The 27,968-nt window shown below is 41.7% G+C and overlaps 2 protein-coding genes and 1 non-coding gene across 11 annotated transcripts; 2 read left to right on the forward strand and 1 right to left on the reverse strand.

Moving 5' to 3' along the window:
* The first annotated feature begins 1,066 nt into the window (after positions 1-1,066).
* On the forward strand, positions 1,067-7,833 carry LOC115049145 (fibrous sheath CABYR-binding protein-like). 2 transcript variants are annotated; one of them, XM_029511161.1, is made up of 4 exons: positions 1,067-1,189; positions 3,974-4,071; positions 4,468-4,540; positions 7,429-7,833. In XM_029511161.1, exons 1-4 carry the CDS (start codon positions 1,114-1,116, stop codon positions 7,806-7,808), a joined length of 627 nt encoding a protein of 208 aa, XP_029367021.1. In that variant the 5' UTR covers positions 1,067-1,113; the 3' UTR covers positions 7,809-7,833. The 2 variants fall into 2 exon arrangements, with proteins under 2 accessions (XP_029367021.1, XP_029367013.1); XM_029511153.1 differs by having other exon boundaries at positions 1,087-1,189; positions 3,971-4,071.
* Positions 6,070-6,161, reverse strand: trnar-ucu (transfer RNA arginine (anticodon UCU)). Its single transcript is given in 2 exon segments — positions 6,070-6,105; positions 6,125-6,161. It is a non-coding gene; the product is annotated as a tRNA-Arg (tRNA).
* Positions 7,834-13,403: 5,570 nt separating the features above from the next.
* On the forward strand, positions 13,404-27,901 carry elf2b (E74-like factor 2b (ets domain transcription factor)). 8 transcript variants are annotated; one of them, XM_029500973.1, is made up of 10 exons: positions 13,404-13,537; positions 19,021-19,181; positions 19,611-19,866; positions 23,969-24,082; positions 24,455-24,643; positions 24,961-25,047; positions 25,164-25,359; positions 25,941-26,351; positions 26,462-26,642; positions 26,838-27,901. In XM_029500973.1, the coding sequence occupies exons 2-10, from the start codon at positions 19,107-19,109 to the stop codon at positions 27,450-27,452; spliced, it is 2,124 nt and encodes a 707-aa protein (XP_029356833.1). In that variant the 5' UTR covers positions 13,404-13,537; positions 19,021-19,106; the 3' UTR covers positions 27,453-27,901. The 8 variants fall into 8 exon arrangements, with proteins under 8 accessions (XP_029356833.1, XP_029356816.1, XP_029356851.1 ...); XM_029500956.1 differs by lacking the exon at positions 13,404-13,537 and adding an exon at positions 13,642-13,762; XM_029500991.1 differs by lacking the exon at positions 13,404-13,537 and adding an exon at positions 13,642-13,762 and having other exon boundaries at positions 25,167-25,359.
* Positions 27,902-27,968: the final 67 nt, after the last annotated feature.

Below are 27,968 nucleotides of genomic sequence, written 5' to 3' on the forward strand. Positions count from 1 at the left end.
ACTTTACCCACAAGGCCTTCTGCTTAAAGGGGAATGCTCAGGTCACACTGTAAGCACTGAAAATTCAGCACAGGTCAGGCTTCCTTTACTTTTATTTTATTATTTAAGAAATTTGCTAGTTTCCCTACATTTCTGAAAATATTTTATTTCTTTGCTTAAAATTCAGGGATGACAATAATTTTGAGCAGTTTACAGTTTACTTCTAGCAGCTTACAGGGCTGTAGCATTCTGTATGATTTGCCAGTAGACAGTGGTGTATTGTAGATTATGTCAATTTATATTCATGCATAATAATGAATTTTAATTCAATGTAAATTGTCCGATTTTTGTATAGCTTTTGTTCACAGTAATGTCTATAATGGTAATAAAAATATTTTTTTTTATTATGACAAATAAAGAAGTAGCAGTGGTATTTATTGTATGAAGCCCACCAACACAGTCAGTTTTAATGGGTTGGGCTAAGCAAACAAGCCTGGAGTCAGTATTAATGGTAAAATTATAATCTCTAGAAGAATAAAACTCAGCGCTTGAGTCAAACCACTCAATGTGTGTTCTGCCCCATATGATGGGCCTTTATTCATTTATTTGTTGGAGTCTACACAATGCAGGCCCACAATAGTACTCTTGCGACAATGTGCATTATGCAACCACAGCTCACAGAGTGTTTCCAAGTAATCAAATGGGACTGTAATCCACTTATCTGATCCTCCTCCCAGCCACAGCAGAGTCAACATGATTTCATCCCATTTTCAAGAGTGATTGTCTTGAATGATTATTGGATTATACAACATCCAAAACTGCAAAAAGTGCCACATCCACCGGATTTAACTATGCCTTACACAAGTCCAAACACAAGCATTAGAAAGCGTTAGTAAGACTTGACACTCAGGTAAAAAAAAAATGAAATAAATGAAAAATCTTCAGATTTCTTTATCACCCTAAACTCTCACTTTGCCTCCTCGCCTGTAGGCGGCGCAGTGGAGCGCCGGTGTTTGGTGAGGAGGAGGTGTTTTATGGGCATCAGCTGGTCGCTCCCCCTCGGGTCTCTTCAAAAACCCGCAGGAAACGCACGCACACGCACACTTTTCAACCTGCACCGAGTACCGGGGAAGGATGTTCTGCAGACGGGCATGGCAGAGAGTCGGGCCGCTGGCCCGGAGACTGGCCTTCAGGCCCAGCACCAGAAACGGTGAGGTAGACTCTTTAAAATCTGCAGGACTTTGTGTGAAGTTAAGTGGAATAATTAAACTAACTAATTGGACTTCAACAGTTTGGCTCAAATGAAAGAGTTTGTGATTTATTATCAACTCCCTCTCTGCTTTTATATATACATATATATAAAAGCAGAGAGAGATTTGATTTGAGTGGAGATATATATTATATGTGTGCAACACGTGGTTGGTGTAACTCTAAGTTTTTACAAGGATGATTTGTGTAGTTGTGTGTGTGTGTGTGTTCATTGTTCATGTGGAAGTGTCAGTAAAAGAAATTCTGGTGTGTTTTCCATTGTGCTGCCACAGAGCAGGAGGGAGGTGTGTCCTGCTTTGAGAACAGACAGTTCTCACTCCCTGGTTATTTAAAAAAAAAAAAAAAAAAAAATGCATCGCAGACAACAACTCGGAATAGTTTTCTCTGGAGTACATGAAGTGCACTTTATTTTTAAAGCAAGTTTTTTGAGTGTCGAACACAATGTCTGGTTTTCTGATTTTTTTTTTTTTTTTTTTTTGTTTTTTTTTTGTTTTCGTTTATTTATTTTTTCAATTTTACTTGAATTTAAATTGGACTTATCAGGTTAATACTCAGGCCATGAACTCTCTAAAACTCTAAAACACATAACCACATGGAAACCAGATATTCTCTACACAACAAGTTTCAATCTCCCCCAAGTGTGACTACCAAACTTAAACGGCATTTACACACACATTTGCAATTATTCTTTTGACTTCTATTTTACACTCACATCAGAGAACTTGCATGTAAGCAGAGAGGGATTTGACTCTTGGTTGCATGTATTTTCAGGATGCTTCTTCCTTCACGCGTTCTTGCCCAGATCATCCTTTTACTTTGTGATCTGAGCATGTGGAATTCAGCTTGGGGGCAAACTGCTGCTTCAATTTCCTGTTTTAAGGGTTGGCGGTATGGCTCATGGCAAAGTCCTGACTGATACAGCAAAACCGTTACTATGACCTATTACTATAAGAGTTCAGTTGGACATTTGTAGTTGCATTGTGAAAGCTTACTTTGGAGCCTATATGACTAAAGGAAAGAAAACAGAAGGAGAGGCTGTTGGTTCGGGTTCTGTAATCACACAGGCCACAGTGAGCAGCAGCGCCAAACCACTGTTCTGGTTGTCCTGCAGTCTGTCCAGTGTCCCTTGTGTCACTGAGCCCCTGGAAGCTGAACAGTAACAGGCAGAAGAGTACATGTTCACTCAACATATACAGTACATGTCCACATATGCCACTGCTGCATGTTGTTGACATGCGTGTCCATTTTTATAGGCTTGAACCTGACTTCAGGGATTAACTGATTGCCTGTATAAATAACCCGTACTTGGCCTTGTCCCTGCATGGTGCTGCTGTGTCATGGGTATTAGAGGAGGAGCTAGAGAGGACTTACTGCTACACTGTCACAGCATCCATGAGCTCACGTTTTGCTCATCGCTTTATTATTGTCACTTAAAAGTGTTTCCCCAAAAAAATTCAAAAATGTCAACCTTAAAGTGCAGCATTCACCTGGAGGCAGTGAAAACAATTTGGGAAGCGGTTACTGATATATTGTCACCTTCAAGCTGAAATGTTTTTATTGTTGAGCTGGTGATGTACAGGAGTCTTTTAGAGTGCTTTCAGGGCCTGCTGAACACATCAGGATGAGAACAGTGACAGCAAACTGAAACAGTAGAGCTAAAACTTATTATAAAGCTCAGAAGTTGGGTACAGCTGCAGGTCCAAGTGATAATTCTTTACAAGTTTGTCACTGAATGACCCCTTTCACACTTTCTGGCATTATGATTTAAGAGAAGTTTAAATTATGGACTTGAGACACCTAATGATATCTCACTTCTCATCCAAGAGGCATCTTCAGGTCTGACTAACTGATCCTGGTATTTTGCAAAGGGCAGGTTGTGCAGCAGATCTAACCCAGCTCATCTCACTGCTGCAGCTGACCTGCTCAACATGCTGAGTGAAGTGTGTGCATACACAGAAGGTGTAAGTCATTCTAAGGACATCATGTGTTCTGTTCAGGCACACACTCTTTGGCGTGTGTGTTTGTGAGAGACTGAGAGAGAAGTCCAGGTAGGAAGAGATTAGGCTGAGGTGTTTGGGATGCTGGGTGGATTTATTTATAGCCTCCTCTGTATGCACCACTGGCAATCCTCTAAACACCAGTAAATCTTTTTACAGAATGTACAAGCTGCTCCGCGATCCACAAAAGTAACAATAGCCTCTTAAGAGGCCCTTAACAGATTCCGTCTTAGTCCCGACATGTTTAGAGACTAGTCCATATTAATTCAAGTCCTCCAGATCAATTTTGTTTGTTTTGACGCAAATTCATGATTGTGAAACCAGAGATGCTGCATTGTTTGCATGTTGTCTGTGCATGTATGTGTGCGTGTTCCTGGGGTTTAATTTAGGAGAGAATTCAGAAGCTAAATTGAACCATTTCCTTGCCTACAGATGACCAGACTGTCATTGTGTAACTGGATTATCAGACATTTAGACACTGAATGTGTGTGCCAAGTCATACAGTCATGGACTGAAAGTTTTCCAAATGAAACACGACAAAATGTATACTTGTTGTTGTTGTTTTTTTTTTTTTTGGGGTGGGGCAATAATATACCAATGTCCTATTTATGCTCAGAGTTTACAATCGATATGAAAAATTATATCGAGGATATTTAAGATTATAGGTCATTGTCCATGTTGATTGCCATAGTAACCTTATTGTTCCGCTTTCCTGTGTCTCTCAGCAGCTCCTGTCCGACACATGGCCTTCGGGGTTCCTGGTGGCTCCACCAACATGACGTATGTCCTTCTGTGTGGAGGAGGTCTCACTGCTGCAGTCGTCTATGTGAGCTTAAGAAATTTAATTGATTTGCACTTCTGACCCGTGAGTAATAATTTTCAGTGCTTGTTGCTTTTTTTTAAACTCCTAAATAACGCTAAACTCTTAAATATGAGAGATGAGTTGACTGTTGTAAACTGGGGGCCAGTAAACATGCAGCCTCACAACAGACTGCACTGTGTGGAGCAGACATCACCACAGCTCAGACACAGAAAGGCACAGAGGAAGCTCTTTGTCTGCCCCACGCAGCTGTAGTCTGGGCAGACCTGCTCCCTGTTTGCTTACAGGCTCCTGGTTCATGGTTGTCAGAACAGTGTTTAATGTTGTTGTCAGACACTCTGTTTTATACTGTTATCATTTGGTGTGTGATGGACTATAATAAACAGACATCTGCCCTCTCAGGCTTACAAGACGGTCAGTGGTGACAGTGAGCGCCATGAGGACACATTGGCCAGCATGGGCTCCCCAGCCAAGGGTCAGGCATACACACACACACCCTCTCTGAGTACACAAGACCCCGTGTATCAATGCATTTAAGTGAAGTGTTGAAGCCAGAAATGCATTTCTTCTTATTCCCTCTCCTGATAAATGAAGACAATAACAAAATCCTCTGGTCCAACATGATGTAGCAAACCAAACACACCACCTTCATCACAAATGTGTGCTCCCGACAGAATATTTACAATTCTAAAAGGCTGAAAGTCATTAGCTGTGTGAGATGGGCTTCATTTAGCCTAAAGCAGGTATATTTTCCATTAACAATCACAAATAAGCAGAAGGCACAAAGTTGGCAATGAACCAAAGTACTTAACAAAATGTCTAAAATAGTGATGGTGCATGGCATAAAGAGTCAAGGGATGACCACAGTGATTACAATTCATCCTCAGGAGACCGGATATACCATACATATGATTGTTGTTGAGAGATTATACAGATGACTGAATATTCTACTATTGGGTTTTGGTTTTTTTTTTTTTCAACAAAACTAGCTGACTTTATTTTTCTTAAATTCTGACAGAATGAATCCATCAGTTTGAGTTACTCTTTACACAAATATTTATGGTTTGAGACATTTCATGAAAGATCACATAATGACCAAGTATAGTTTACTATGTATGTGTATATACTATATTTTGGCTTCAAATTGCTCAAATAAATTAGTTTAGACTTACAGAGTAGGCAACATCTGGAGAAAGCAGAAGCTCTTCCTGTATTTCAGAGTTAGCTCAGGCTTTACATCCCAAATCTCGCACAACACGGTGGAATGATCACTCACAATAGCTTTGAGAGCCTGTCTGTTTTGATTTCTGTCTACAAATTATTTTGTCCATTCAGCCAGTTTGAGCCTAGAGAGAGATTGTGGCTCTGCGCCCAGAGCAGCTAACTAGCCTTTAATGGGGGATAAGCTGCCACTGTCACTGGCTCACTTGTGTACATGCAGCCTGGAAGTGTTGTTTTTGGTCACAAATAGAGTCTAAATCTAAATCTCCCAGCAGATTGAACAGATGCTGCCTTTAAACCAGCCTGTGACTGTATTATGCAATCCAGAGAAAAACTCACAGAAACATGGCGATGCACATAGTGAAGGTGATTAGAATGAATTTGACCAAGGTTTCTTACTTCCTAATGACAACTGATAAACTGTTTCCATGTTAGATTAAAGGAAACACATTATCATCATGTCCCTAAATGTATGTTCAGCTTCAGTAAAAAAGGGAAATAAAGTCGAAGCTCAATGGTAGAAATGAGACTGTGGCTTTAACTGCTGCTCTTGGTGAACATTTAGACCTACTGTGCTGTAGTATCATATTTCAGTCTTGTTACATCACACGGCCGTGTTGGATCAAATAGTTTCTTGCTGTTCAACAGCACCGTTTTCACCGTTGTTCCTCTATCCCCATTGAAACTTTTATTGTTATGAGGACAGACAAACCGGACAAATTCTTCTCATAACACACAGATGTAGTTAGAGTCGAAGTGTTAGTACCTTAAACTTCAAAAGCACGACTCTGGTGGGACTCGAACCCACAACCTTTGAATCACTTCTCCAGTGCTTGACTAGAAGTCCAATGCGCTATCCATTGCGCCACAGAGCCATGTGGACACCAGCTGTTCAGGAGAATTAGAAGACTAGTCAGACTATAACAGACACATCACTCTTTCTGTATGTTCAGCAACTCTTTTGCTTCAGTTTGACATATTTTGTTCTAAATCTGCAGGTTACTACTGCTTGAAGGTCATTTATTGTCAGAAATATGTATTTTATAAAAGAGCATTTCTATCCTAGAGGGTTTTTTATCCCCCCCCCCCCCCCCATCATTCTTTTTAACATAATATTTAACATCTGCTTTGGCTGTATCTTTGGAACTAATGATTTGGTACCAGTCACTGTGAGGACAAATATAGTCAGATGACAGAATGAACAGATACTGAACTCTGTGAGTGATGGCTTAGGTGTATATATTATGTATGTGTATGTATATATTTACAACAGCCAAAATTTCATTCTCCTTTGCTCTTGGGTGTGGACAAAGTGTACTTGTATCTGTCCCACTGTGTAATATCACTGGAGTCATATTATGTTGTTGTTGTTGTTGTTGTTATTGACATACAATTATATATGTTATTACAGAGAATAAATAGAAAGCAGAGGTTTCCTATTTATTTCACTTTTCTGTGATCTTTGGTCAGTAAAAACTAAAACTGAATTACTTCCAGCTAGAGACCAAGCAGGTAGCTACCAACAGTGACGTCAGCAGTTATTTCTGTACCTCTGATGACAAGTTAGGATTACGGATTATCCTTCTCATTACTCATATTATGTTGACAGTTTTAACAGTAGCCGCTGTGCCTTTTAGACCTTTAAGACCTAAGCTCTTGACCTTCTTGTTGTTGACCGGCTGTTACTAGTGGACAAATCTGAACTCTGTTTAAAAGGGAATAACCCTCTTTTTTTTTTCTTTCTTTTTTTTTTTAAATCAATGGACTATGGAAGGCAGCTGGTGTTGTTTTTTTTTTTTTTCTAGTTCTACAAGGTGCCATAGTTTATCTGAGCTCATCAGAACAGAGCACAAAGTGGGTTCAGTGTTTCACGTTCCCCTGTTCCTTCGAACATTTCAGCATTTAGACCTCTTACACTCATCATGGGCAACTTTGCCAGCAATGCAGCGCCTTCAATGAAAAATTTATTCTGGTCCAAGTCCTGCTTATCCTTCCACCATTAAACTTAGTATGCCCAAGTATTTATCCTCACAAGCATATCTGTAACACACGCTCTTATTTTTAATATGAACGTAACAATTAATGAATAGGACTATGAACTATGGTTGCATTCACATTTTCTGTGCATGCTTTTATCTGCAGCCTCTTCAGCACCAGAGGAAGCTGAACCCACCCCAGTGGAGGAGGCAGTGTCAGCCATCGAAGTAATCTCTGAGTTGGTCCCTGCGCCCATGGCAGCAGAGACGGCTGCTGAGCCGATCATGGAGTCTGTGTCTGTGGAAGCCTCAGAGGTGATTGTGGCTGAGGCTCAGGCGGAGCCAGCAGTCACAGAAGAAGCTGCTCCACCTGCAGAGGAAGAGGAAGCTGCACCTGTTGTAGAAGCTGAGGCCATGGTGGAGACATCAGATGAGGCCCCCACAGCAGAGAGCACCGGTACGGCTGCTGTAGATGAAGTCCCCCCTGCTCCTGCCGCTGAGGCACAGACTGAGCCTGAGGCCTCTGAGGCCGAGGTGGCTGTATAAAGCTGTAATGGCTCCAAGCAGAGAGAGGAGGGCTAGTATATAGTTATGCTGTTTCCCACCCCTGTGGGCCCAGGAAAAAGGACTCATGAACCTCTATCTTAGTAAAAGTAAATGAACAGCGTTTAGCTTTTACTTCCAGCTGGTGCATAAATAATAGTTGGGGGGTCGGTTCATAAGTCCAGTTTTCTGGTGCATTTATTCCCTTTATCTTATCCCAACCTTCAAAGCCAAACCATAAGATTTGACACTAGGCTCTGAACAGATTCAGTTTCTTTAGAAATTATCGACAGCATTGCAGAGCTTAGCTGGATTATGGTTTGGCTAATATAGTGTTGAAATAGGTGATTTAAGTGGTATAAGAGTTCATAAGTGATGTTGTTCTTTGTAAGTTCATATTTGAAGTGTCCTTAGAAAACGTTTCCTTACCCAAAGGTATCAGCAGGGTGAATACATGTGGCAATTTCTTTTGACATCCTTCAAGAATGTCTTCCTCAGCAAATTCTTACTTTCTGCCATGTCCTTTTAATGAAAACAATAGGGAGGCAAAACAAAGTCAATTTGCTTCATTCACATTTAACTCACCGTGTCTTACTGTGACCAAAAACCAGCCGTGTTTCTTCTCTGGACCGTTTCCAAAATCCCATCATAGATATAATCTCAAAATGGGATTTTCTTCCCATCCCATTTTCAGAGTTGAATCTTTATGCACGGATGCATTTATTACCTTACCAGCCCACATTCACTTATTATAATTCCCAGATGTATCTCCATTAAAACAACAGGTTTTTCAGGAAACAGTTTTTCTTCTGTTCCATCTTGTATGTTTAACTGTGAAACTAATCTTTCAGCGAAGACTAAAGAGGAAATTGATTAATGCTTGATACAGTTACAGGATGATGATGTTTAAAATGTTTCAATAAAGGCAAAGTTTTTTTTTTTTTCGTTCAAAAATAAATTTTTACTAATGTCTGGTAAATGCGTGCATAGTCATGCGTTTTTTGGTTGTTTTGTTTTTGTTTTTGTTTTTTTTTTTTTAATTAGTGAATAATGTTTATTTACCAAAATTTCAGCATGTTCCAGCAACTACGCCCTAATCTGTAGCTAATCCATCCAGGGACATATGCATCCATCAAAAAGTGGCTGTTTTGTTGAACAAAGGATATGACACAGTAATATTGTGATTGTTGCGCTGTAGATTTAGAAACACCTGGTTCTGTAGAAAAGCTTCCCTTCCTGAACTGTCTCTGTGCCATGTTCATGCTCCTGTGAATTCCAGCAAAAGACTGAATGGCAAAGTACTGCAGAACTTTCTGAATAAGAAAAGGAAAGTTTTCTGACACTTAAATAATCCATTAGGAACCACAAATTGTATATATCACATAGAAACATATCAATCTAAGATTACAATACAATCTACTTCATGAACCTGTTTAACATAGTAACATATAAAAACATATTGATAATAAGAGATAGAAGAAGATAAAAAGATGTGGACAGCATTCAGAAAACAAGCTTCAAAACAAAATTTCACCAGTTGATGTGTACCAGTTTTTGTTTACCAAGTGCTGAACTCAGTTTAAATCTGCCTCAGACAGGTTAATACTAATCCAAGATTACAGTGCTCATTTTTGTCCTGGTGGTTCACCAAGGTGACGTGATGGGAACACCTCTGGCTCCCTTTATTTATTATGCCATATAATAAAAATCTAGGGTTATTACACATCTGTAAAACAATATTAGAGGATTCTAATTCTTGTAAAAGTGTTTGGCGTACTCACCAGATATACTCTCTGTCTCAGGACACTTTATCTAAAAGGAGGAGCATGAACTGGGCAGGTAGTAGAGCCTGTGCTGGCTGTAGACCATCCAGTGATAGAGATATGGTTAAGGTAAGTAAAATAGCTCAGTATATTATAAAGAAATCCCTATTCTCTGTTTATTAGGAAGAATTAGATTTATGTAGCAGAAAGGGTTTGTTGCCTCAGATAAACCTGCAGCATGGTCAGTATAATAGAATACCATCAAAATGTCAATATTATCTTCCTGTATTTGAAATATAATTTTAATCTTGATACTAAAGGGGTTTTACTTCATATTCAGTATTGGAATAAAAAATTCTTTCTCAGCCATTACTTCCTGTCCTTCCTCCTCCATCACTTCAGAGCCAATGCCAGATCTGCTCACAGCTGTGAAGATTTTGGCCAGTTCGTCAGTTGAGATTGCAGCAGCTTCTGTTGGTGAGATGAAGCTGGCCGAAGCTGTCCGACAAATGGAGGAAGATGGAAAAGGTTTGGACTCCGTGGCGGAAATGGTTGAAACAGAAATCCTGGAGGCCACCACAGACGTGGTAGCTAAGGAAGCGGCCGAAGAGGCAGCTGTTGTAGTGAGCGAGGAGGAGCTCAAGTCTGTAGAAGCTGCAGCTGTAGAGGAAGTGGTTGGTGGAGAAGTTGTGGAAGCTCCATCTGCTGAGGAGGCGATTACAGAGGAGACACCAGCTTCAGCTGTAGCAGAAGGGGAAGAGGAGGAGGCAGCTACAGCTCTCCCTGAGGAAGCTCCAGCTACAACACCCACAGTGGAGGAGGTGGGAGAGGTGACATCTGACGATCAGGCCCCAGTCCCTGAAGCCTCTGAGGCCTCTGATGTCCCTGAGGTCCCTGCTCCTGAGGAAGCTGTCTCTTCAACAGAAGCTTTGCCTGAAGATCCAGCTGAGGATGTCACACCTGCAGAAGAGGTCACCACCACCCCTGCTGCCGAAGCTGCTCCAGAAAATGAGATGTCGACAGAAGAGATAACACCTGCTGCTGACACATCAGCGGAGGAGGGAGCAGATGAAGCCCCAGCAGAGGTGACTGCTGAAGTTGCATCAATAGACAGTGACGCTGCACCAGTTGTGGGCATGACTCAGTTGGCAGCAGCTTCCACTGGATCAGATCTGGAGGTACTTTCAGCCGCTGAAACAGAGTCTACATCAGAGGGTCCAAAACACTGCCACTCTGCCCATCCAGGAGCAGAGGAGGTGGTGGCAGCTGCTGCTTTGGGAGGAGAGCTGGTCAGTAACAGAGCAGAGGATCTAACACTCGAGGCCAAGGAGGTGGTGACACTGATGGAGGAACAAAGTAAGAACACACAGGCTGCCAATGACCCGCTACTAAACATCCAATAACCATTTTAGCATTATGTGTACATATAAAACTTGATTATTTAATGTTGTGTGGAATTTACTGTTGTTCAAAACTGAGAGCTGATACAGGAAGAGAAATTAAATTGAAGTAAGTAAGTTAATTGCGTGATGATGCACACTACCAGTCACAAGTTTGGACACACTTTCCTATTCAAGTGTGCCCAAACTTTTGACTGCTAGGGTATGTCTATTGTTTATAAAATAGTGAAAATGTACTTTTTTCTATGATGACAAGCGTTTAGAATTACATGTGCCTTCAGTCATCACAAGATGGCAGCACAGCAAACATCTGTCACAGCAGAGTGTGTTATCTGTAACTCAGGTACAGACCAGAATTACTCGTCTCAGTTAATGACTGACATGGTTTAATGTGTTTGTTTGGGAGGAAAAAAAAGTCTTGCCACGATATTCAGAAAAACTGGACCAGTCTTCAATAGAGTTTTAAAAGATGACACAGGCTCCTTCTCACAATATGACATATTTTCTCAGTGTGACTTTCAACCCTTAGTTTCCTTTATATTGAGTTTTAATGACACCTCCTCCAGCTAATAATTCAATATTATATATTATTATATTATATTATATTAAAGAGCCTATAAACCAGAAAGGTGCTGGTTCCAGGACACTCCTAACTAGTGATGTATAAAAAAAAAACAGCTGCAACGTAGAGACCACAATTTTTAAAAAATTAAAAGAAAGACAAATTTATGATATTTAATATCTTGGGAAGTAGAATGTGAACAAAATGTGGTGAAATTTACAACCATTTTACAGCTGTTCATTTTAAGAGGATCAGAGTCTACACTGTATTTGGCTCTGACCAGATGTATTTCTGCCTATATCCACAGAGCCAAAGGTGTCTATCTGGACTGTAAAAAGCTGCTCATTGATGTAATAGTACAGTTATGAAGGTAATCTGTTAAAGGCAGCTCAAGTGTGACCACAGACATCTATGTTGACCTAAAGACAGTAGAATGGACATCTTCGGGATAAGTGTTGTTTACATTTAAATGCTCAGAGCTGGTGAGGCCAGTGTGGCTCATATACATGCCAACTTGTTTCAACTTCTAGATATGTAACAAATGTCCATTCTACTCATTTGACCTCAAGGATAAATTACAAATTCATGTAGTCTTTTACATCAAATAAATGAATTTCTTCTGTAAAAATGGGATTTTATTTATTTATTCATTTATTTTGTGCAACTGCAGAGACAATGGTGGTGGTGACAGCCCAGTCGTGACATGACAGTGTGCCTTCCTCAACACTCGCCTCTCTGTCAAGCAAGTCAGGACGACCCATGAAAACATCACAAAGAGAATTAAACACAGGTCGAACTAAGTAATGTGTCCTTTCTGAAGTGTTATCAGAGTTTCTTAAATGTTATGTTCCATTTCTGTTCAATATGTATTAGTATTTGTGAAATGACATGCACTATGTCTGTTGTCCTTTAGATGCCACTGTTGCAACGCTTTTCATGACCAATTGTGTAGCTTGAGTATGTACATTTCTTAAAAGGTGTTGTAATAGGCAGTGGTTTGTTGTTACATTGCAGTATCAGACTATCGATATCCTCAGATGATGCCATTATCCCAAAGAAGTAATGCACCCAGCAGCACGTCTTCATCTCAAATGATATGAGATGCAGATACATATGTTCTCACATTTGTCATTGGACAAAAGAAAGGTCATAAATTTACCAAGACACGAACTTTAAAATTGTATTGAGTGATTTCTAGGAGAAAACACAATACTAGTCATACTTATCGCACCAAATCTTGCTTTTCAACATTAGTATCAACAGATTTTGATTATTAGTTCCATATTTTGGTGCATATAATCTTATTTTTTGTGTTATTGCATATGTTTGACCTCCTGCAATGAGTTGATGGTAATAAATAGCTTTTAACAAATAAAAACTGATTTGGGATCTTTTACCAGATGATTATGAACAATAACATGCATATATGAATGATATTATATATGTATTTGATAGGTAATATGGATTGATTTAGTTAGGTTTCAGTACTCTGTTGTGTACATTTTAAATAAAGTCATGTGGGAACACTAAATCAGTTTTTCTCTGTGCATGAAATTATTCTCCTGATAAACAAGTAATGAACAACTTCTCCAGAGAGAATGATGGTTTATCGACACTTGATAGGGATTATTGTTGGTATTATAGTATAAAGTATAGTACAGAAAGTCAAAAACATTTGAGTAACTCTACCTCTTTAAAAAGAGAAAACATCATAATTGAGTAGCTGTAGCTTCTGGGAAATCAAAAGTTGTGATAATATAGATTTTTTTATTTAAAACAAATCTAAATACGTTTCTCTGATGAGCTCCGGTTGTTGTCATGCGTCGTGACGTCACCAGTGTAATTTGCCCGGACGGAGTAAACTGTCGACCCAGTCCGGGTCCGGCAGCCGAGCAGCGGCCGCACACCGGAGCCCTCCCTCGGTCAGCACCCACATGAGGCACCGGCCCTACCGGGGACCTGCCGCTGCTCTGATCGGCGGCTCCTGGTTGTCAACGCCAACGTCAGGTTAGCCGGTGTTACCGTTAGCTGCGGGACTCCCCGCCTGACAGTCAACCGGAGGAGGAGGAGGAGGAGGAGGAGGAGGGGGGGGGGGGGGGTTACTGGGTGTTACACACACACACACACACACACACACACACACACACCAAACTCCCATTAGCCAGCCAGCTAACGTCAGGCTGCTCCCGGTAAACGAAGTTAGCAGCAAGAAGCGCCCCGGCGGAGTGGACGGTAAGCTGGCTGACCTGGTTAGCCTTAGCCTCGTGTTTTGTCGTGTTTCCTCCGCTGACAGCATGTATTTGTCACTATGCTAACTCAGCTAGCTAACGTTGGCTAAGTTCATGTCAACATTTAGTTTCTTTTAGCTCCTGAGCGGCAGCTTGTGCGCGTTTCTCCCCCGCCCCCCCCTACACACACACACACACAAGTTAAATATTCCTGAAAATATTACAGCTAGTTATGCCAGCTAGTTGAGTTGTTGTCAAATAACTGGATGCAAATTAAAAAGAAAGGTGGCTAATTATTCATTGATAGGGTTAGCTGCAGTGAAGAGCAAAGGTGCCACAGCTACAGTTGCTCTCCGCTGAGACTGGCTCTACATGTCTGACATGATCCTGTTGTATTTTATTTATGCTCTGAACTTGTAACCAAAGAGAAACAGCCAACTGTGTGCTTGTGTAGGAGGTGGTGCTCGTGACCAGCTTTGGTCGTGGGTCTGGCCGCATTAGTTGTGTTTTATGTGTCAGAGGTATTAACATAAGCAAACAATGTTGGTGTCAACACACTGAAGCTTTAGTGGCGTTGTTGGATAGACAGTGAGTGCACGGTATTGTCAGCCTGCAGTATGATGTAGTAACAGGTGGTGATAAGTAGGCCACCGATGCTGGCTGCATGCTGAGAACGTGAGGAGCCCTTTTTTTTTTCCATTTTGTCATTTGTTGACATTTTTAATTAGTCTGTAGATGGCATAATGATGCCCCGCCCTCCCTTTACTACATGCATTTAATTGAGTGAGTTAAAGTGGCCTGAAACTGCTCTGTCTTATCTGAAAAGTAGAGTTACAGCCAATGAGATTCAGATAAATTAGTCAGAAAATTGTGACATTATGTTGAAGTAATTATTTAAAACAAAGGAAAAAAGTTTCAACTTGTGTTTGATGGCTGGAAAACGTTTATTAGTTCCTGTAATAATTAATTAGAGGTAATTTCCTTTATACCAGGACCTATTGGTGGATACTATCTTTGGATGCAATCATCTAGAGTCCTATTGTAGCAATGTTTTGATTGTGCAGAGAACTAGTGTGGTTTAGTGCTCAGATGCCTGGGTGTGCTTTTCTAGTGCGAGTGTTGTGGTGTTGACTGGTAAATAATTGACCAGACTGCCTTTTGGTCAGCCATTATGTCCTGCACTCTTAGCTTCCACTCTCTGGTCCTCTGGTTTCTGCTTGGCGGCCACAGTAATGCCCGAGTTGTCTGTGTTAGATTATTACAGTGGGTTTAAGGGGATGAGGACATGTGCTGTTAGAGGTGAAACTCAGTGGTTGGATGTCACAAAGGGAAGCTTCTAATGAATATGTTGAACTCTGCAGAGAAGTAAGATAAACTCAGACTGTCAGTTCGAACAAAACATCAGCTGTATTATTTTACATAATTTTTTATGACTTGTGTAAATCTTTACTGTATGATCCACTCTCATGTTTTATAGGTACTTGTAGAACCAGGAGAGCCTCAAGCAGATCTCAGTTGCGTTCAGCTGCTCTATAATAACGCAACTGTTTAAGCAGAGATGTTGGAATACCATTTTTCCTTCCCATGATTGATACTGAATGCTGTGACACCAGTGTAACAGATACATTTAATAAATTAACGCTAGTTTGTCGGCCATTTAAAAAAAAAAAAAAAACCCACAGAACTCATCCCATTGACCTGTGCATGTTGCCCTTAATTTAGTGGGTTGATAGCTCTTCTTTTCAACATCCTTTACATGCCAGTGCTGCACAACACAGCTAGCTTTGCATTTTACTGTTTTGGAGCAACAGGAAAAAAAATGTTTTGTGGGTAAAACTCATTTCACTGTGGTGTGAAATCAGAAATTCATGGCATCCATTGTTGTATATTGTTGTTGTCTTTAAATCATATACTCCAGACATAAGGAAACATTTTTCTTTGGTATGACCGGTCAGCTCTACATTATAAGAAATCCGATCACTGCCATTAAGATTTATTGCTGTATTCATGTTATGTTTTCTGTGTAAGCAATTTCCTTGTTTGTTAATGCAGTATCTTTGCATGACACAATTTGACACTACGATACAGGCTGGAAAACTCTTTATATTAACATCAACTTTTAACATCCAAAAATGAGAGGAACTCTAAACTCAAATTAGACCACAGAGCGTGTTTTATTGTAGCATTTGAAATCCATAACCAAAATATCACCTTTTCTTTCAGTGTTACTTACAGAGTGAAAGGAAATGATTCTCCTTTCTGCTGGGAACCCGTGTGGGTCTGTGGATGCCACCTAATGTATCAGATTCTATTAGAAGTCAAGGAATAATATCTTCCAACTACATATTGTAACAGATTTTTACCAAAATGTTGAAATGGCAAAGCTAAAGAATTGATGTCTTGCAGATGAAAGTTGTGTCTGTGATGGTTAATTTTATTTAGTTTGCGATTTCTGTCTTCTTGATGTATGCTTTGTGCTATGCTTGAATGCATGGCTCAGTTTCTTTGCTGGTGTCACCCACTCTTCTATAACAAGTTGTCAAAATACTGGATACTTTAGTTTTTATGATTGAATAGACCTGACTGGACACCATTTTTAACCAAATATCTTAAAGCCATCAAAACACTTGGAAATAGTAATAAGAAAGAAGGCTTGGCAAACCTGGAATGATTCTTAAATTAGAGGAGAATTACCACAGCTTCAGGACAACATTACATTACTCTGAAAAATATGAGGTGGTTGAATATCAAATTAAAGTCCTGTTGGGTCAACTGTGTGTGTCTGTGTGTGTTGGTGGAGGGCAGAGCAGAGCAAGGCACAAGGGAGGGCGTTGTATCTTTACCACCAACCCTAGTTACTTGGAACAAAAGCTCTGTTGTTGAAATATCATGTGACTCTGTGTGTGTGTGTGTTCGTGTGTGTGTTCGTTCCACCCTTGTCATGTGATCTGTGCTCAGGGCAGGGTCTGAGAAGTGCTGAGTCGCTCTGGGAGACTCCTTCCACTCAGGGAACAGGCAGGCTGTGAACACGCAGGCAGGTAGAGGAGGTGGATGGATGTCAGACAGAGGAGTAATGTGAAGAGCCATATTCACACAGAGAGAGAGAGAGAAAGCCACTGGGGAAAAACATGCAGTTGCTATTTCTTTGCTTGGCAAAGAAGCTTTACTCATTTGTGAATTCTCTCTGAGGATTTTTAATCAGCAAACAAGTGAAGATGCCAGCCTGTGCTATGAGTCACGTCAACTTTTCGGTGGCAAGGCAAGTTCGTCCTTTTTTCCCCTGTGGTTTTGTTGTGTACACTTGGAGGCCCTGTCGGGATGACTGTACTGTATCTCATGAATTTTCCAGACTGATACCGGCCCACCATGTGCCAGATCAGCATTTATAAAAGAATCAAGTTACATGCCACCATGCTAATCAAAAGTTATTTTGAGCTCTACACAGTTATTGCCTAGTGTAACCTCTAGTGTAACAGAAATACCGACCATTCTTATAATGCCATCTTGTAGTTTGCTGTGAAGTGAAAAGATGAAGTTGATGGTTTCCCTTGACCTGTGAGTATAATACTTTGTTAAAGGAAGCTCTCAACTCCATTACTTTTGAGCTGAGGCGACAAGGTGGCCACATGCTTGCAGTCGTTTAACAGGTCTTACAGTTCTTTTTGTAATCAATGCAACCTGCAACAGCTCAAAAGGTCTTGAAAGTCTTGTGCTTTCTTTGTGTATATGTGCTTTACCCATGACCTCTCCCCTTCAATAAGCCTGGTGCATACTTCATGTGACACAGCACATTACATTAGAGAGGTCGCTTAATAGGAGAAACGTTTTTGTTCAGACTGAACCTGACTGTCACTATAAATCAATAGCATTACTCTGTTGGCCAAGGGGAAATGTGCATTACATGCTTCGCATACAGGACTTTGCACTTTGACACACCTCTCTCTGACTAGCTTGCTGATGAGTGGAGGTGAATGGGCTGATGGATTACAAAAGCCCTGTGTGTCACAATCTCCAACTCTGTGATAAACTGAAATTTTCCATTAAACCTTTGAAGGTGAGATGAGCAGAATAAGAGGTCAGTGACAGTATTGATCTTCATAAAAGAAAAAACAGATATTCACGTAAGCCCATGTGCTTGTTAACAACTGGAAATCAGTTTCTAGTTTAACTGTTTGGAAACTTTCTGTTGTGTATTGCCTTGTTTTAAAACAAAAACCCAAGAAGGGATCTTAAGTATGTGTGTTAGGATAAAATGATTAGTATGATTAATGTCCAACATGTGAAAATAAAGTAGTGGTATTGTTCATCTGTTGTAGGCTACAGGTAGCTACACCTGCCACTACAAAGGATGATCAGGAGTAATCTAAGATCATGCTTATTTTGTTCCAGTGTGATACATTTGGAAGAGAAAGACAGATGTTCGATTTTTGATGAAGATTATTTGTCACTTTTACACCACAAAAAAGGTTTGTAGGATGAGGACAAACCAGTGATGCATTTTAGATAAAAACTTCAAATGGGGCCGTGGAAACTCCCAGTGACTCAGTGGTGGAAAATGCCTTTAAAAAACTGAGCACAGTGCTGTAAGAGTAGGTGGAGCTGCTGTTTCAGCAGCATCATTCTGTGTGTATTTAGCTATCTCATTGTGTTCCAGCTTCTTCTTTCTCTCACATCCTATCATTTTGACTTCTCCTGTAATTCCTGGACACCTTTGCTTTGTCTGTCTGAGTGAAGGCCCATGGTTCTTAGTAGCTGTTGCCATGGTTTCAGTCCAGCCCTGCTCAGTCTTCCATTGGATACTGCGTGCGTGTTTTGAAGGGAATAACTTGGCTTCCTGTTAGTCCATTTCTTCCTGTAATAGCAGACAGGCACTTCCCGCAGGATGAAGTCAGAAGACATGAAAGAGATGCAAAGGTTCTTGGGCAGTTAAAGATCACAGTCAGGACAGATGAAGGAAAGGTGTAATCTGATGTTTTTTAAGATTGTTAAGCATCGGCAATTGTGATTTTACTGCTTCAGTAACCTAATTTCTTCATAGTTGAATGTCAGAACACCTTAAAGAAATTGTTTAAAAATAAGGAAATGCACTTGTTTGATTATTTATTTATTTTTGCCAAGAGCTTGACAAAAGGATCACCAGGACTCAGAGACCTGTACAGTTTAAAAAAAAAAAAAAATCCCCTAATTTTTTTTTCTCATTTGAGAAAAACAATATTATCGTTGCTGCAATCTTTATTAATCAGGTGTTTCTCATCTCCCTAGGGGTCATTGTTTGCCACACGGTTGGAGGCCACCGGATAGAAATTGGAGCAAATTGCTGGCTGTCTGAACCCCAAAGAGCATGAGTCATGACCTCAGTGGTGCTGGTTGACACTGGTGGGGCAGTGGTGGAGTATGTCACAGCAGAAGAGGACCCCCAGCAGGTCAGTTGGACACAGTAAAAGTAGATGCAGGCTGCTGATATCACCTCCTTCATTCCTCAGTCATCCATCCATCTATTCATTCAACCATCTATCTGAGCCAAGGTGACACAGAGCCGCAGGATATATATATATATATAAAAACATACAGCCATTTACAATCACATTTACATGTTTGGGTAATCTAGAGTCACCAGTTAACCTAAAGTTGTGTATCTCTGAACTGTGGGAAGAAGCTGGAGTACCCGGAGAGAACCCACTGGCCACAGGGAGAACATGCGAACACTGACAGACCTTGGTTGTGAGCCCAGAGCCTTCGTGCCAATCACTGCCCCACCATGCAGCACTTTATTCCTTATTTCTGATTTAATCATTTTCTCATGTTAGTACATATGAGAACTCATTCAACCATGCTGTTTGCCTTTTTCCCAGCAGGAGGGAGAGAGTGAGGTGGATCTAGAGCTAGAAGGAGAGGCAGAGGGGGAGTGTGAAGCTGAGGAGACCGATGGGGAGGTACAGCACAGAGAGGTGGCTGAAGAATACCCAGCAGTCATAGTGGAAGAGGTACCTGGTGCCAGCCTGATTGAGGAGCAGAGCTACTCTGCCCAGGTGTTGGTGTATGATGATGAGGCGTACTGGATGCAGGAAGTGGGCGATGAGCAGGAGGTGGAGACAGAAGGGGATGCAGGTGAGGTATAATTACACCTATATTTATCAGGGATTGGATTTAATGTTGACTTCTTAATATTCCATTTGCTGCATGTGGGTAACAGCTGCCTATAAAACAATATCTGTTGTGAGATTGCACCCTGTTGTGTTTTCACCCTGCTACCCAGGATGCCTAAAGCAAATCTTGGCTCTGAGAAATAAGCTTCATATTTCTTTTATATTTCCTGCTGCTGATGTATCACACCGATTTTCACCACATCACAAAGGGTTTGTTATTGGAAAAATAATTTCAGCTACTGTTGGATTGCACATATTTATGTGCTATGTGTTGTAGAGACACATTGTCTCTGGACTGTTGATAGAGTCAAATAAACAGTTTTTTAGGGGGCTTATGCATAAAATATTACCATTACTCTGCCATTACCAGAGCCATCAGCATGATAAACTCAAATTAATTAAGAAATTTGAATAAATTTTGCCCTGATGTTATCCTGTTGCTGATTTAAGCCATTTTACTTTTTTTTCTAGATGTGTGAATATGCAATTTTTGTGGTGTGTATGCACCTTTTATTTCAACCGTTGACAGTCATTTTGACTTCTCCTGTAATTCCTGGACACATTTGTTTTTTCTGTCTGTCTGCAAAGCTTCTGGGGGATAGATCAATTTATTTTTGGGTCCTTTTTCACCCCGTCCTTGCACAAGTTGATAGAAAAGTTAAGGGGGGCATGCAGCAATTGACCACAAGGGATGCTGTTGCTGTTGCTTCATTAATTCTAACTTGGAAGGTGTTGCTTTTTGTGTTTGAGCTGGAGCTTGGTATATTTTATTTTTTACAATTGTGTGCCCAGCATTTGAGGCACTGCCTGGTTACAGCTGAAATGCTGACATGTCTTGTGCTGCCACCTTGTGGATGTTTCTGTATAGTCATTTCTTCCTGAACGGCGAAGTTGTTAGCTCAGTAATGAGCTCGGTAATCGTCCATTAATCCCCTTTTAATGCTGTTCAATCCAGTGCAGAATTTGAGTATGTAAGTATGAAACAACACATGATCAGTCCAGTTCTGAACATATGGATGCTAATTTCATTCAGACTGTCCCAAATTACATCAATATTCCCACGTAATTTAAATGAGAAGTAACGCATTTAACTTTATCATAATTGCAGGAAATGTGCCATATCTTTGACTGTTTTGTACATTCTGTTTGCTTGGACATGAGAGACGTTGAAAAAAAATGGAATTAGTAAGGTGTTGTTGGTCAAGAATCAAATGATTTCACGAGTTGGAGTAAGAAAAGAAATGTAGTGATACTGGGTTGTTGATACTTGTATTGTGACTATTAGTTGAGAAAGAACTCGAGTGCTCAAAATAGCCCACTATAAATGCATAATTGTTATTTTCCATGCAGTTGATTACTTTTTGTCTGTTAAATCCCATTAAGACAGAAGGGCAGTGACAACTACAGAGCAGGTGCAGATTGGAAAGCAACGTTTGAATATGATGTAGATTTTGCACAAAAAGCATTTCCCCCACAGTAGGGGGGGGAAATGTACGGGAATTGCATTCAAAAGTACGGGAATTGCATGCTCTTCAAAATGAATTCGTGTGTTGAGGCAAATAAATAAATAAATAAATAATAGTAATGTACGACCCGCACTACGCATGCGAGGGAGGGCAAAGGAAGGATTTCCTGTGTCGGCGGCGGAGGGATACGCGTCTGTCGTCGTAACGTGTCGCGCTCAACTCGAGATTTCCCATTAGCAGCGGAGTGATCTGAGCTAGTCGCTTCCCATACAGTTCAGTGAGAAGTCAATGTGAAGCTGCAGCAAGGGGAAAACATGGCGACTTCGCAGCATGGGGGGCACGCAAACCAGCTCGATCTACTCATCAGAGCCGGTAACGTAACTTTTTTCAGTCTTAACGCCGACACGGGAGCCACGCTGACGCCGGGCTCGCGTTTGTAGCGCGGGCCTCTGCGCCTCAGTCGGCTGAGGAGCGTAGTGAAGTAATGGAGGGCAATCAGGAAGTGATCACCTTGGTAGCAACCTGCATGGCGATGCTACGTGGTTTGTCAAACCCGGTTTAAGAGGGGAAAATTGCCACAAGGCCTGCCAGTCTGCACAGTCGGATGAGTGTCTGCACGAAGTGTGTTTTGCATGTTGGAGCAGTTTTCCGCACAGCACCGTTATGGAGAATAACGGTCTGCTGATCGGCGCTGCACAACCAGGAAGTGTAAAGATGTTGTCTTTCCTACGTCTTTGCCACGCTGTCTGAGTCGGAAGGACATGTGGGTTTATTTTTACTGCCGCAAATCTGCTACACACTGTCACGTTTAACATTTACCGGCGTCGTGATTGACGTGTGTCTCGGTATTTAACCGTGGTTGGCTTTAGTTTGATCCATTTGTCGGAATAATCTGCAGTGATGGTGTTGTCCCTGAATAACAGTCCATTAGCCCGGAAAGATTGTTGTGTAACTCCGCGGTTTTGGCATTTTTAGCTCCGTTGGGCTCCTAACACCCGTTTCCTTTGATAGGGGTCGGGGCATATGTGTTGGATGCCGGTCCCTGTCGTGTTGTGCCCAGTGTGACTGAAGCGTGGGACGGCCTGGTTCACTCGCTTTCTTCCTTCTACTTGTTTCATTGCGGCTTCAGCCTTCGACCACACTGACTCACCGGAGCCGTGTTTTACCTGATTTCATCCCCATGTTAACCGTGTCTGTGAACGCACCGTGCGTCGTTACAGCACCGCCTCGCTTCCAAAAAGATTTCTTTGTGATATTTAAAGTATTTTGTTCCTTTTCGATGGCGGAAGCATTGTTTATTTGAGGGGTGTGGTGTGTTTTTTGATTGACGTGTGCGTTGGGCCAATAGCGTGCGAGACGCTTAAAACGTCAGCGGAAGGCCAATCCGATTTCGCCGGGGGCGGGGTCAGGCGCTAATTATGAGCCAATCGGAGGGGAGGCGGACTTTGAGTGACAGGAGGATTTGTGGGCTTCTTCGAAGAGAACTGGAGGGAAAGGATGAGCAGTGTAAACACGGAAGTCTTCGGGAGGCAGCACTACTTTTTGTCGGACTTGCTGCTTTTCTTGGCGCCCTTATATTGTAATATAGATTCATAATAGACCGTGTCTTGACTAAAACTGTTGTACTGCATTTACCACCCAAAAAAACTAAGTTTATGTTTAAAGAAAGTTTAGGTTCATATTTTTTCATATTATTTTTTTGTTATTCAAATTTTAGGTATAAATGAAATCCTGTCAACTTGGACAGACCTGACATGGGCAGAGGTTCTACATGTGCTTATGTAGGGCAATCCCAGCTGCAGCTCTCTGACCACACACCTTCTCAAGGTCTAGCTCAGCAGGTTATAGGGTCCCTGTTGGGACGGACACCAGTATGCCCTGTTTGTTTGTGAGAGGGCTTTGAGGAGTGGGCCGTCTAAAGATAGCCCCCATCTCTGTCCGGTGCAGTGCCCATTACCTCGTTGAGATAGCCAAACATGGACAGGACAGGAGGGAACACGATCTCATGTTTCCCACAAATGATTGACAACAGCAGCAGGTGCCCTGGTTTCCTTCTCAAGGTGCCACGTCCCATTTCGTTTACAACAGGCCAAATCCCATTTTGGAATGAAACACAGACTTTTTGCATGTTGTTTCGCAATACATGTCACTTTAAACAAAGACATCATACAGGGCTCAGTATTTTAAAACATCTCTCACATCACCTCTGGGCAAAAGGCAAATGTTAAAGCCATAAGATTCCAAAAATAAAAAAAAAGTTGAGGTTTCTTCCCTCATCTTATACTTTAGTTATACTGGGATTGTGTGTGTGTTGACTTTTGAAAACACAATTTCAGCGCACTTGGGTTTTAGACAGAGGGCAATATATTGCACATGTGTATTATTGTTAATAATGTGAGTTGTCTGGTGTCTTTTTTTTCTTTATGAAGATGAACATATAAAGGCAGCAATGGCCGCAATGGCCTCTTAAACCATTACATATTTGGAAACAAGAATTAATCCGATGTGTCATTGAGCTGGACACAGGTTTGTCCTATGTTACTAAGATGGAACTTTTATTTTTACTAACTATTGGCTTAATTTCTCTGTCTGTTTCAGTGGAGGCCTCTGTCCATGGCACCAGTGTCCACTGCTCTGACAAGACCATTGAAGCAGCAGAGGCTTTGTTACGCATGGATTCACCGTCCAGTCTCAGAGGGGACCGTAGTCCAGGTAAAACAAGCTAGTACAACAGAAAAACACAGCGGAAACTGTATGTGCCTGTTTAAAAATCCGAAAAAAATTATTAGATCAATCTTTAAAGTAGTACGGTAGTTATTGGTTGGCCAGTTACATTTTTTTCTGCCTGTCATCTTTGTTGTGGTTTAAAAATTTCATTTTGTTTTGTTTATTTCGTTGATTGTTTGTTTTGCTAGATTAATAATCCAAATAATAAGCATCAGTTACTGTTAACTTCTCACTGGGAGCTTTAATAATTCAGTATGAAGAAATGCTTATCAACCCAATCAGAACTTTGTAAAACAGCTTCACAACAGAACTGTAATTCTTTCCACCTCTTCTTCCTCTCTTCTTTCCCTCAACCAGAGGCTTTTATCCCTACATGTGTGGCAACGCCAGACTTCCTCCACGCCGCCATGCGTCCCGACATGATCACAGAGACAGAGGTGGAGATATCAACAGAGGAATGCTGTGAGGAAGAAGACGAGGAGATGGTCACCCTACTGGAGGATCCGGAACCAGAGCCTGACCACGAGCCCGTCAGGAAGAGGAAAGGTAGAAAAAAAACTTTTTTCCCTCTTTTTGTTGACACAGAATTAATCTGTGAAGTGTCTCCAGTGCTTTTACCATGAAATCAGCGAGGAATAAGCTTTGTTAAAGTGAAGGACTTGGTAAGAAATGTTTTATGGTTGATCTTAACTCATCAAGCTGGCTATAAACTTCAGAATACCACTGTGCAACATAACTCAGGAGCACCATCTGGTGGCCAATTTTTACTGTTGCATTTCAGCCCTTAGTTATTGAGTTATTAGTGGTGTTATAACCTACATTGAAAGAAATAAAGTAAAAAAAAAATAAATTCCTTTTTCAAGCTGGACGGAAGCCAAAGATACATCAGTCAACTATTTCAAATGGCTCTGTGGATCTTGGCATCAAGAAGAAACCAAGAGAAGGAAAAGGTAACACAGTAGTAATGTTACCATCTGTGATGCATACATTATATTATTATTATTATGTCTTTGTTTTCTTGTGCTCTGATAAATCAGCTGTGCACTAAATTAATTTTGACTTCCAGCAGGGAGCACCACCTACCTGTGGGAGTTCTTGTTGGACCTCCTGCAGGACAAAAACACGTGTCCCCGGTACATCAAGTGGACACAAAGGGAGAAGGGCATCTTTAAACTGGTCGATTCCAAGGCTGTGTCCAAGCTGTGGGGCAAACATAAGAACAAACCAGACATGAACTATGAGACTATGGGACGGGCACTGAGGTGAGCAGACTGTGTGTGTTATTAACTGGGTGAATGGTCAACTTAGAACATGGTTAGAACAAGTATTGTTGGTGTTTTTGTTCTTTCAAAGTTAATTAAGGGCAACAATTAACATCTGTTGCTACTTTTACTGTCTTCTCGAAGCCTTTTTGTGGTTTAAAAAAAAAACCCCTAAACAATCCAACCCAAGACACAAATTCAGGAGGTCAGGGGACAAAAGATTGCTACCTTCCATGTAAGAGTCATGACTTCAGTCAGTACTTCCCCATGTGCCAGAAGCTCATATTTTTCCATCTGCTCCATGTATTGATTGGTAAGGGAGCAGCTTGTGCGAGACAAAAGAAAAGCTACATTCTGTCTCTTCTAACTTTTTTTCTTTGAGTGATCATTTAAACAGCATAGTCATTGCTTTTAATTTATATGTTTGGTGATTTTCTTCTTGATTTGACTTTTTAGCATTTTGGTGCTTAAAAATGTGAAAATAAGAACAACTTTATCGGGATGTAGCTTTGTTTAAATGCAGTTTACAGTGATTCGATAACAACTTTCAACTGATCAGTCTGATAACCTTTTTTCCACAGATATTACTACCAGCGTGGCATCCTGGCTAAGGTAGAGGGCCAGCGGCTTGTTTACCAGTTCAAAGAGATGCCCAAAAACATTGTCATCATCGATGATGATAAGGCAGACATGGCTGCCCCTGACAATCTGTCACTTGGCTCAGACACTGCTACCACCTATGAGCGTGTGCCGCCCCCATCAGACATGCTGCTCCAAGCAAGTGAGCTATCGTCCCACAAGAAGCCCAACATCCTGCGGGGCGGGACCAGGGCCAATGTGGTTCAAGCTCCTGCAGCTACAGGGAGCAAACTGGTGGCAGGTGGCGGTGCAGCGATGGCAGCAGGGGTTCCACGGATAGTGACGGTTTCTGCAGCACCAGATGAAAGTCAGACCCAGCATACAGCCATCATCCCTAATGCCGCTGGGCCCAGGTAAGACAATCCTTCAGTCAGGAGTATTAGGAGAGCTAATGCAAATATTGTCACTTCTCCCCAACAGTAAGTAACATTCAATCTTGTGACGTCTTAACTCTCTCCTGCAGGACGGTGCGGGTGGCTATGCAGGTGCCCGTTGTCATGACAACGTCATTGGGTCAGAAGATCTCTACAGTTGCTGTGCAGCAGCCAGCTGGAACGACAGGGACAGGTGGCCACGCCGCCCTCCTCGCCAACACTCCTGCTCTTGGTGCCGCTGCTGCTGGGAATGCCAGCTCACAACAAAAGGTTTGTACGCATTACCTTAGAGCAACTGCAGTAGCTAAGAAAGCTGTCATAGGAGGTCACTATTATGTACATATACACCCCTACCAGTTTTTCATCATACTTTCATTGCTCTGTTGGGTTGTGGTTTATGGATCAATGAAAGAAGAGCATCATCCTTAATTCTGTCTAATCTATTACAAACTTTTTTGTGTGCAGGTTGTGATCCAGACCATCCCCACAATGGTCCCAGCCACAGCGGAAAACGGAGACAAGATCACTGTCCAGCTGGCCAAAATCATCACAATTCCAGCCCACCAGTTAGCTCAGTGTCAGCTCCAGACCTCCACAGGCACAAACAAGCCCAGCGTCGGAGCCTCCACTGCGGGCATCAGCCTCATCGGGAGCCCCCTCACTGTCCGGGCCCTAGCACCGGTTAGCGTCGCACCAGGGGCACAAGTGATGAGGCTCACCGTCCCAACCCAGGCACAGCAACAAACTCTGGTAGTGTCGCAGCCAGGAAGCATCAGCAGCGGGGTAGGGGTGGTAACGGTATCAACAGCCAATCAGGCGATGACAGCACAACCTCGCATCATCAGCAGTGTCATCAATGGCTCAGAGCTGGTGATAGGAGCGCCAGCAACCACAGGAGTCTCGGTTGAGAAGCTGAAGGCAGTGGGTGTCCAGGTCCAGGCAGTGCCCGTGCCGGTTCAACAGAACCAGACAAACTACAAAACTGTCCAGAACATCCAACCGCAGGCTGTGGACGCTGAGGTGTTAATTCAACTGGAAACGCCTGATGCCACAATAAAGGCAGAAGAGCCAGAATGTTAAAATGCACCAGGACCTGTCCTCCAGGGAGGGAGGGCGAGATCAGATTGTACATGTCATTTTTACTCTTGTAATAACCAGCAGCAGTCTTGTAGACTTTAAAGAGTCACAAAGGTCTGATTTTAGTCCTCAGCCTGTCTTCACCTTCCCTGTCGCTGCTGAGGACTTAAACTGATCTAAGCCAGGCTTCTCCACAACCACACTGAAACCTCCATGAGCGCTGAGTTCAGTGGCAAACCGCCCCTGCACCATAGTAAGGAGCGCAAGGACTTCAAAGGGAGCTGTTGGGAAAGGAAACGGGACCAACCTTGATCACTACAATCTACGCTTTCTAAATGCTTCGCTGTCACTGACTCAAATTGGGAAAAGAAAAAAACAAAAACACTACAAAACGAGGCAAATAATTATAACAACCAAACAAAATGTTAACTGTTTTTAAAAAAACAAAACAAAAAGGGAATGGGGGGGGGGGGGGGTTTGAAGGATTTTTTTTTTTTTTTCTTTCTTTCTGGTAGATGC

The sequence above is a fragment of the Echeneis naucrates genome, chromosome 1, assembly GCF_900963305.1.
Source record: "Echeneis naucrates chromosome 1, fEcheNa1.1, whole genome shotgun sequence".
NCBI classification, from domain to species: domain Eukaryota; kingdom Metazoa; phylum Chordata; class Actinopteri; order Carangiformes; family Echeneidae; genus Echeneis; species Echeneis naucrates.

Coding starts and splice junctions, on each gene's coding strand:
- elf2b (XM_029500973.1), top strand. CDS start 19,107: ATGACCTCAGTGGTGCTGGTTGACACTGGTGGGGCAGTGGTGGAGTAT. Junction 24,644..24,960: donor GCCCGTCAGGAAGAGGAAAG/GTAGAAAAAAAA, acceptor TCCTTTTTCAAG/CTGGACGGAAGCCAAAGATA. Junction 26,643..26,837: donor ATGCCAGCTCACAACAAAAG/GTTTGTACGCAT, acceptor TTTTGTGTGCAG/GTTGTGATCCAGACCATCCC.
- LOC115049145 (XM_029511153.1), top strand. CDS start 1,114: ATGTTCTGCAGACGGGCATGGCAGAGAGTCGGGCCGCTGGCCCGGAGA. Junction 4,072..4,467: donor TCACTGCTGCAGTCGTCTAT/GTGAGCTTAAGA, acceptor CTGCCCTCTCAG/GCTTACAAGACGGTCAGTGG. Junction 4,541..7,428: donor CATGGGCTCCCCAGCCAAGG/GTCAGGCATACA, acceptor TTTTATCTGCAG/CCTCTTCAGCACCAGAGGAA.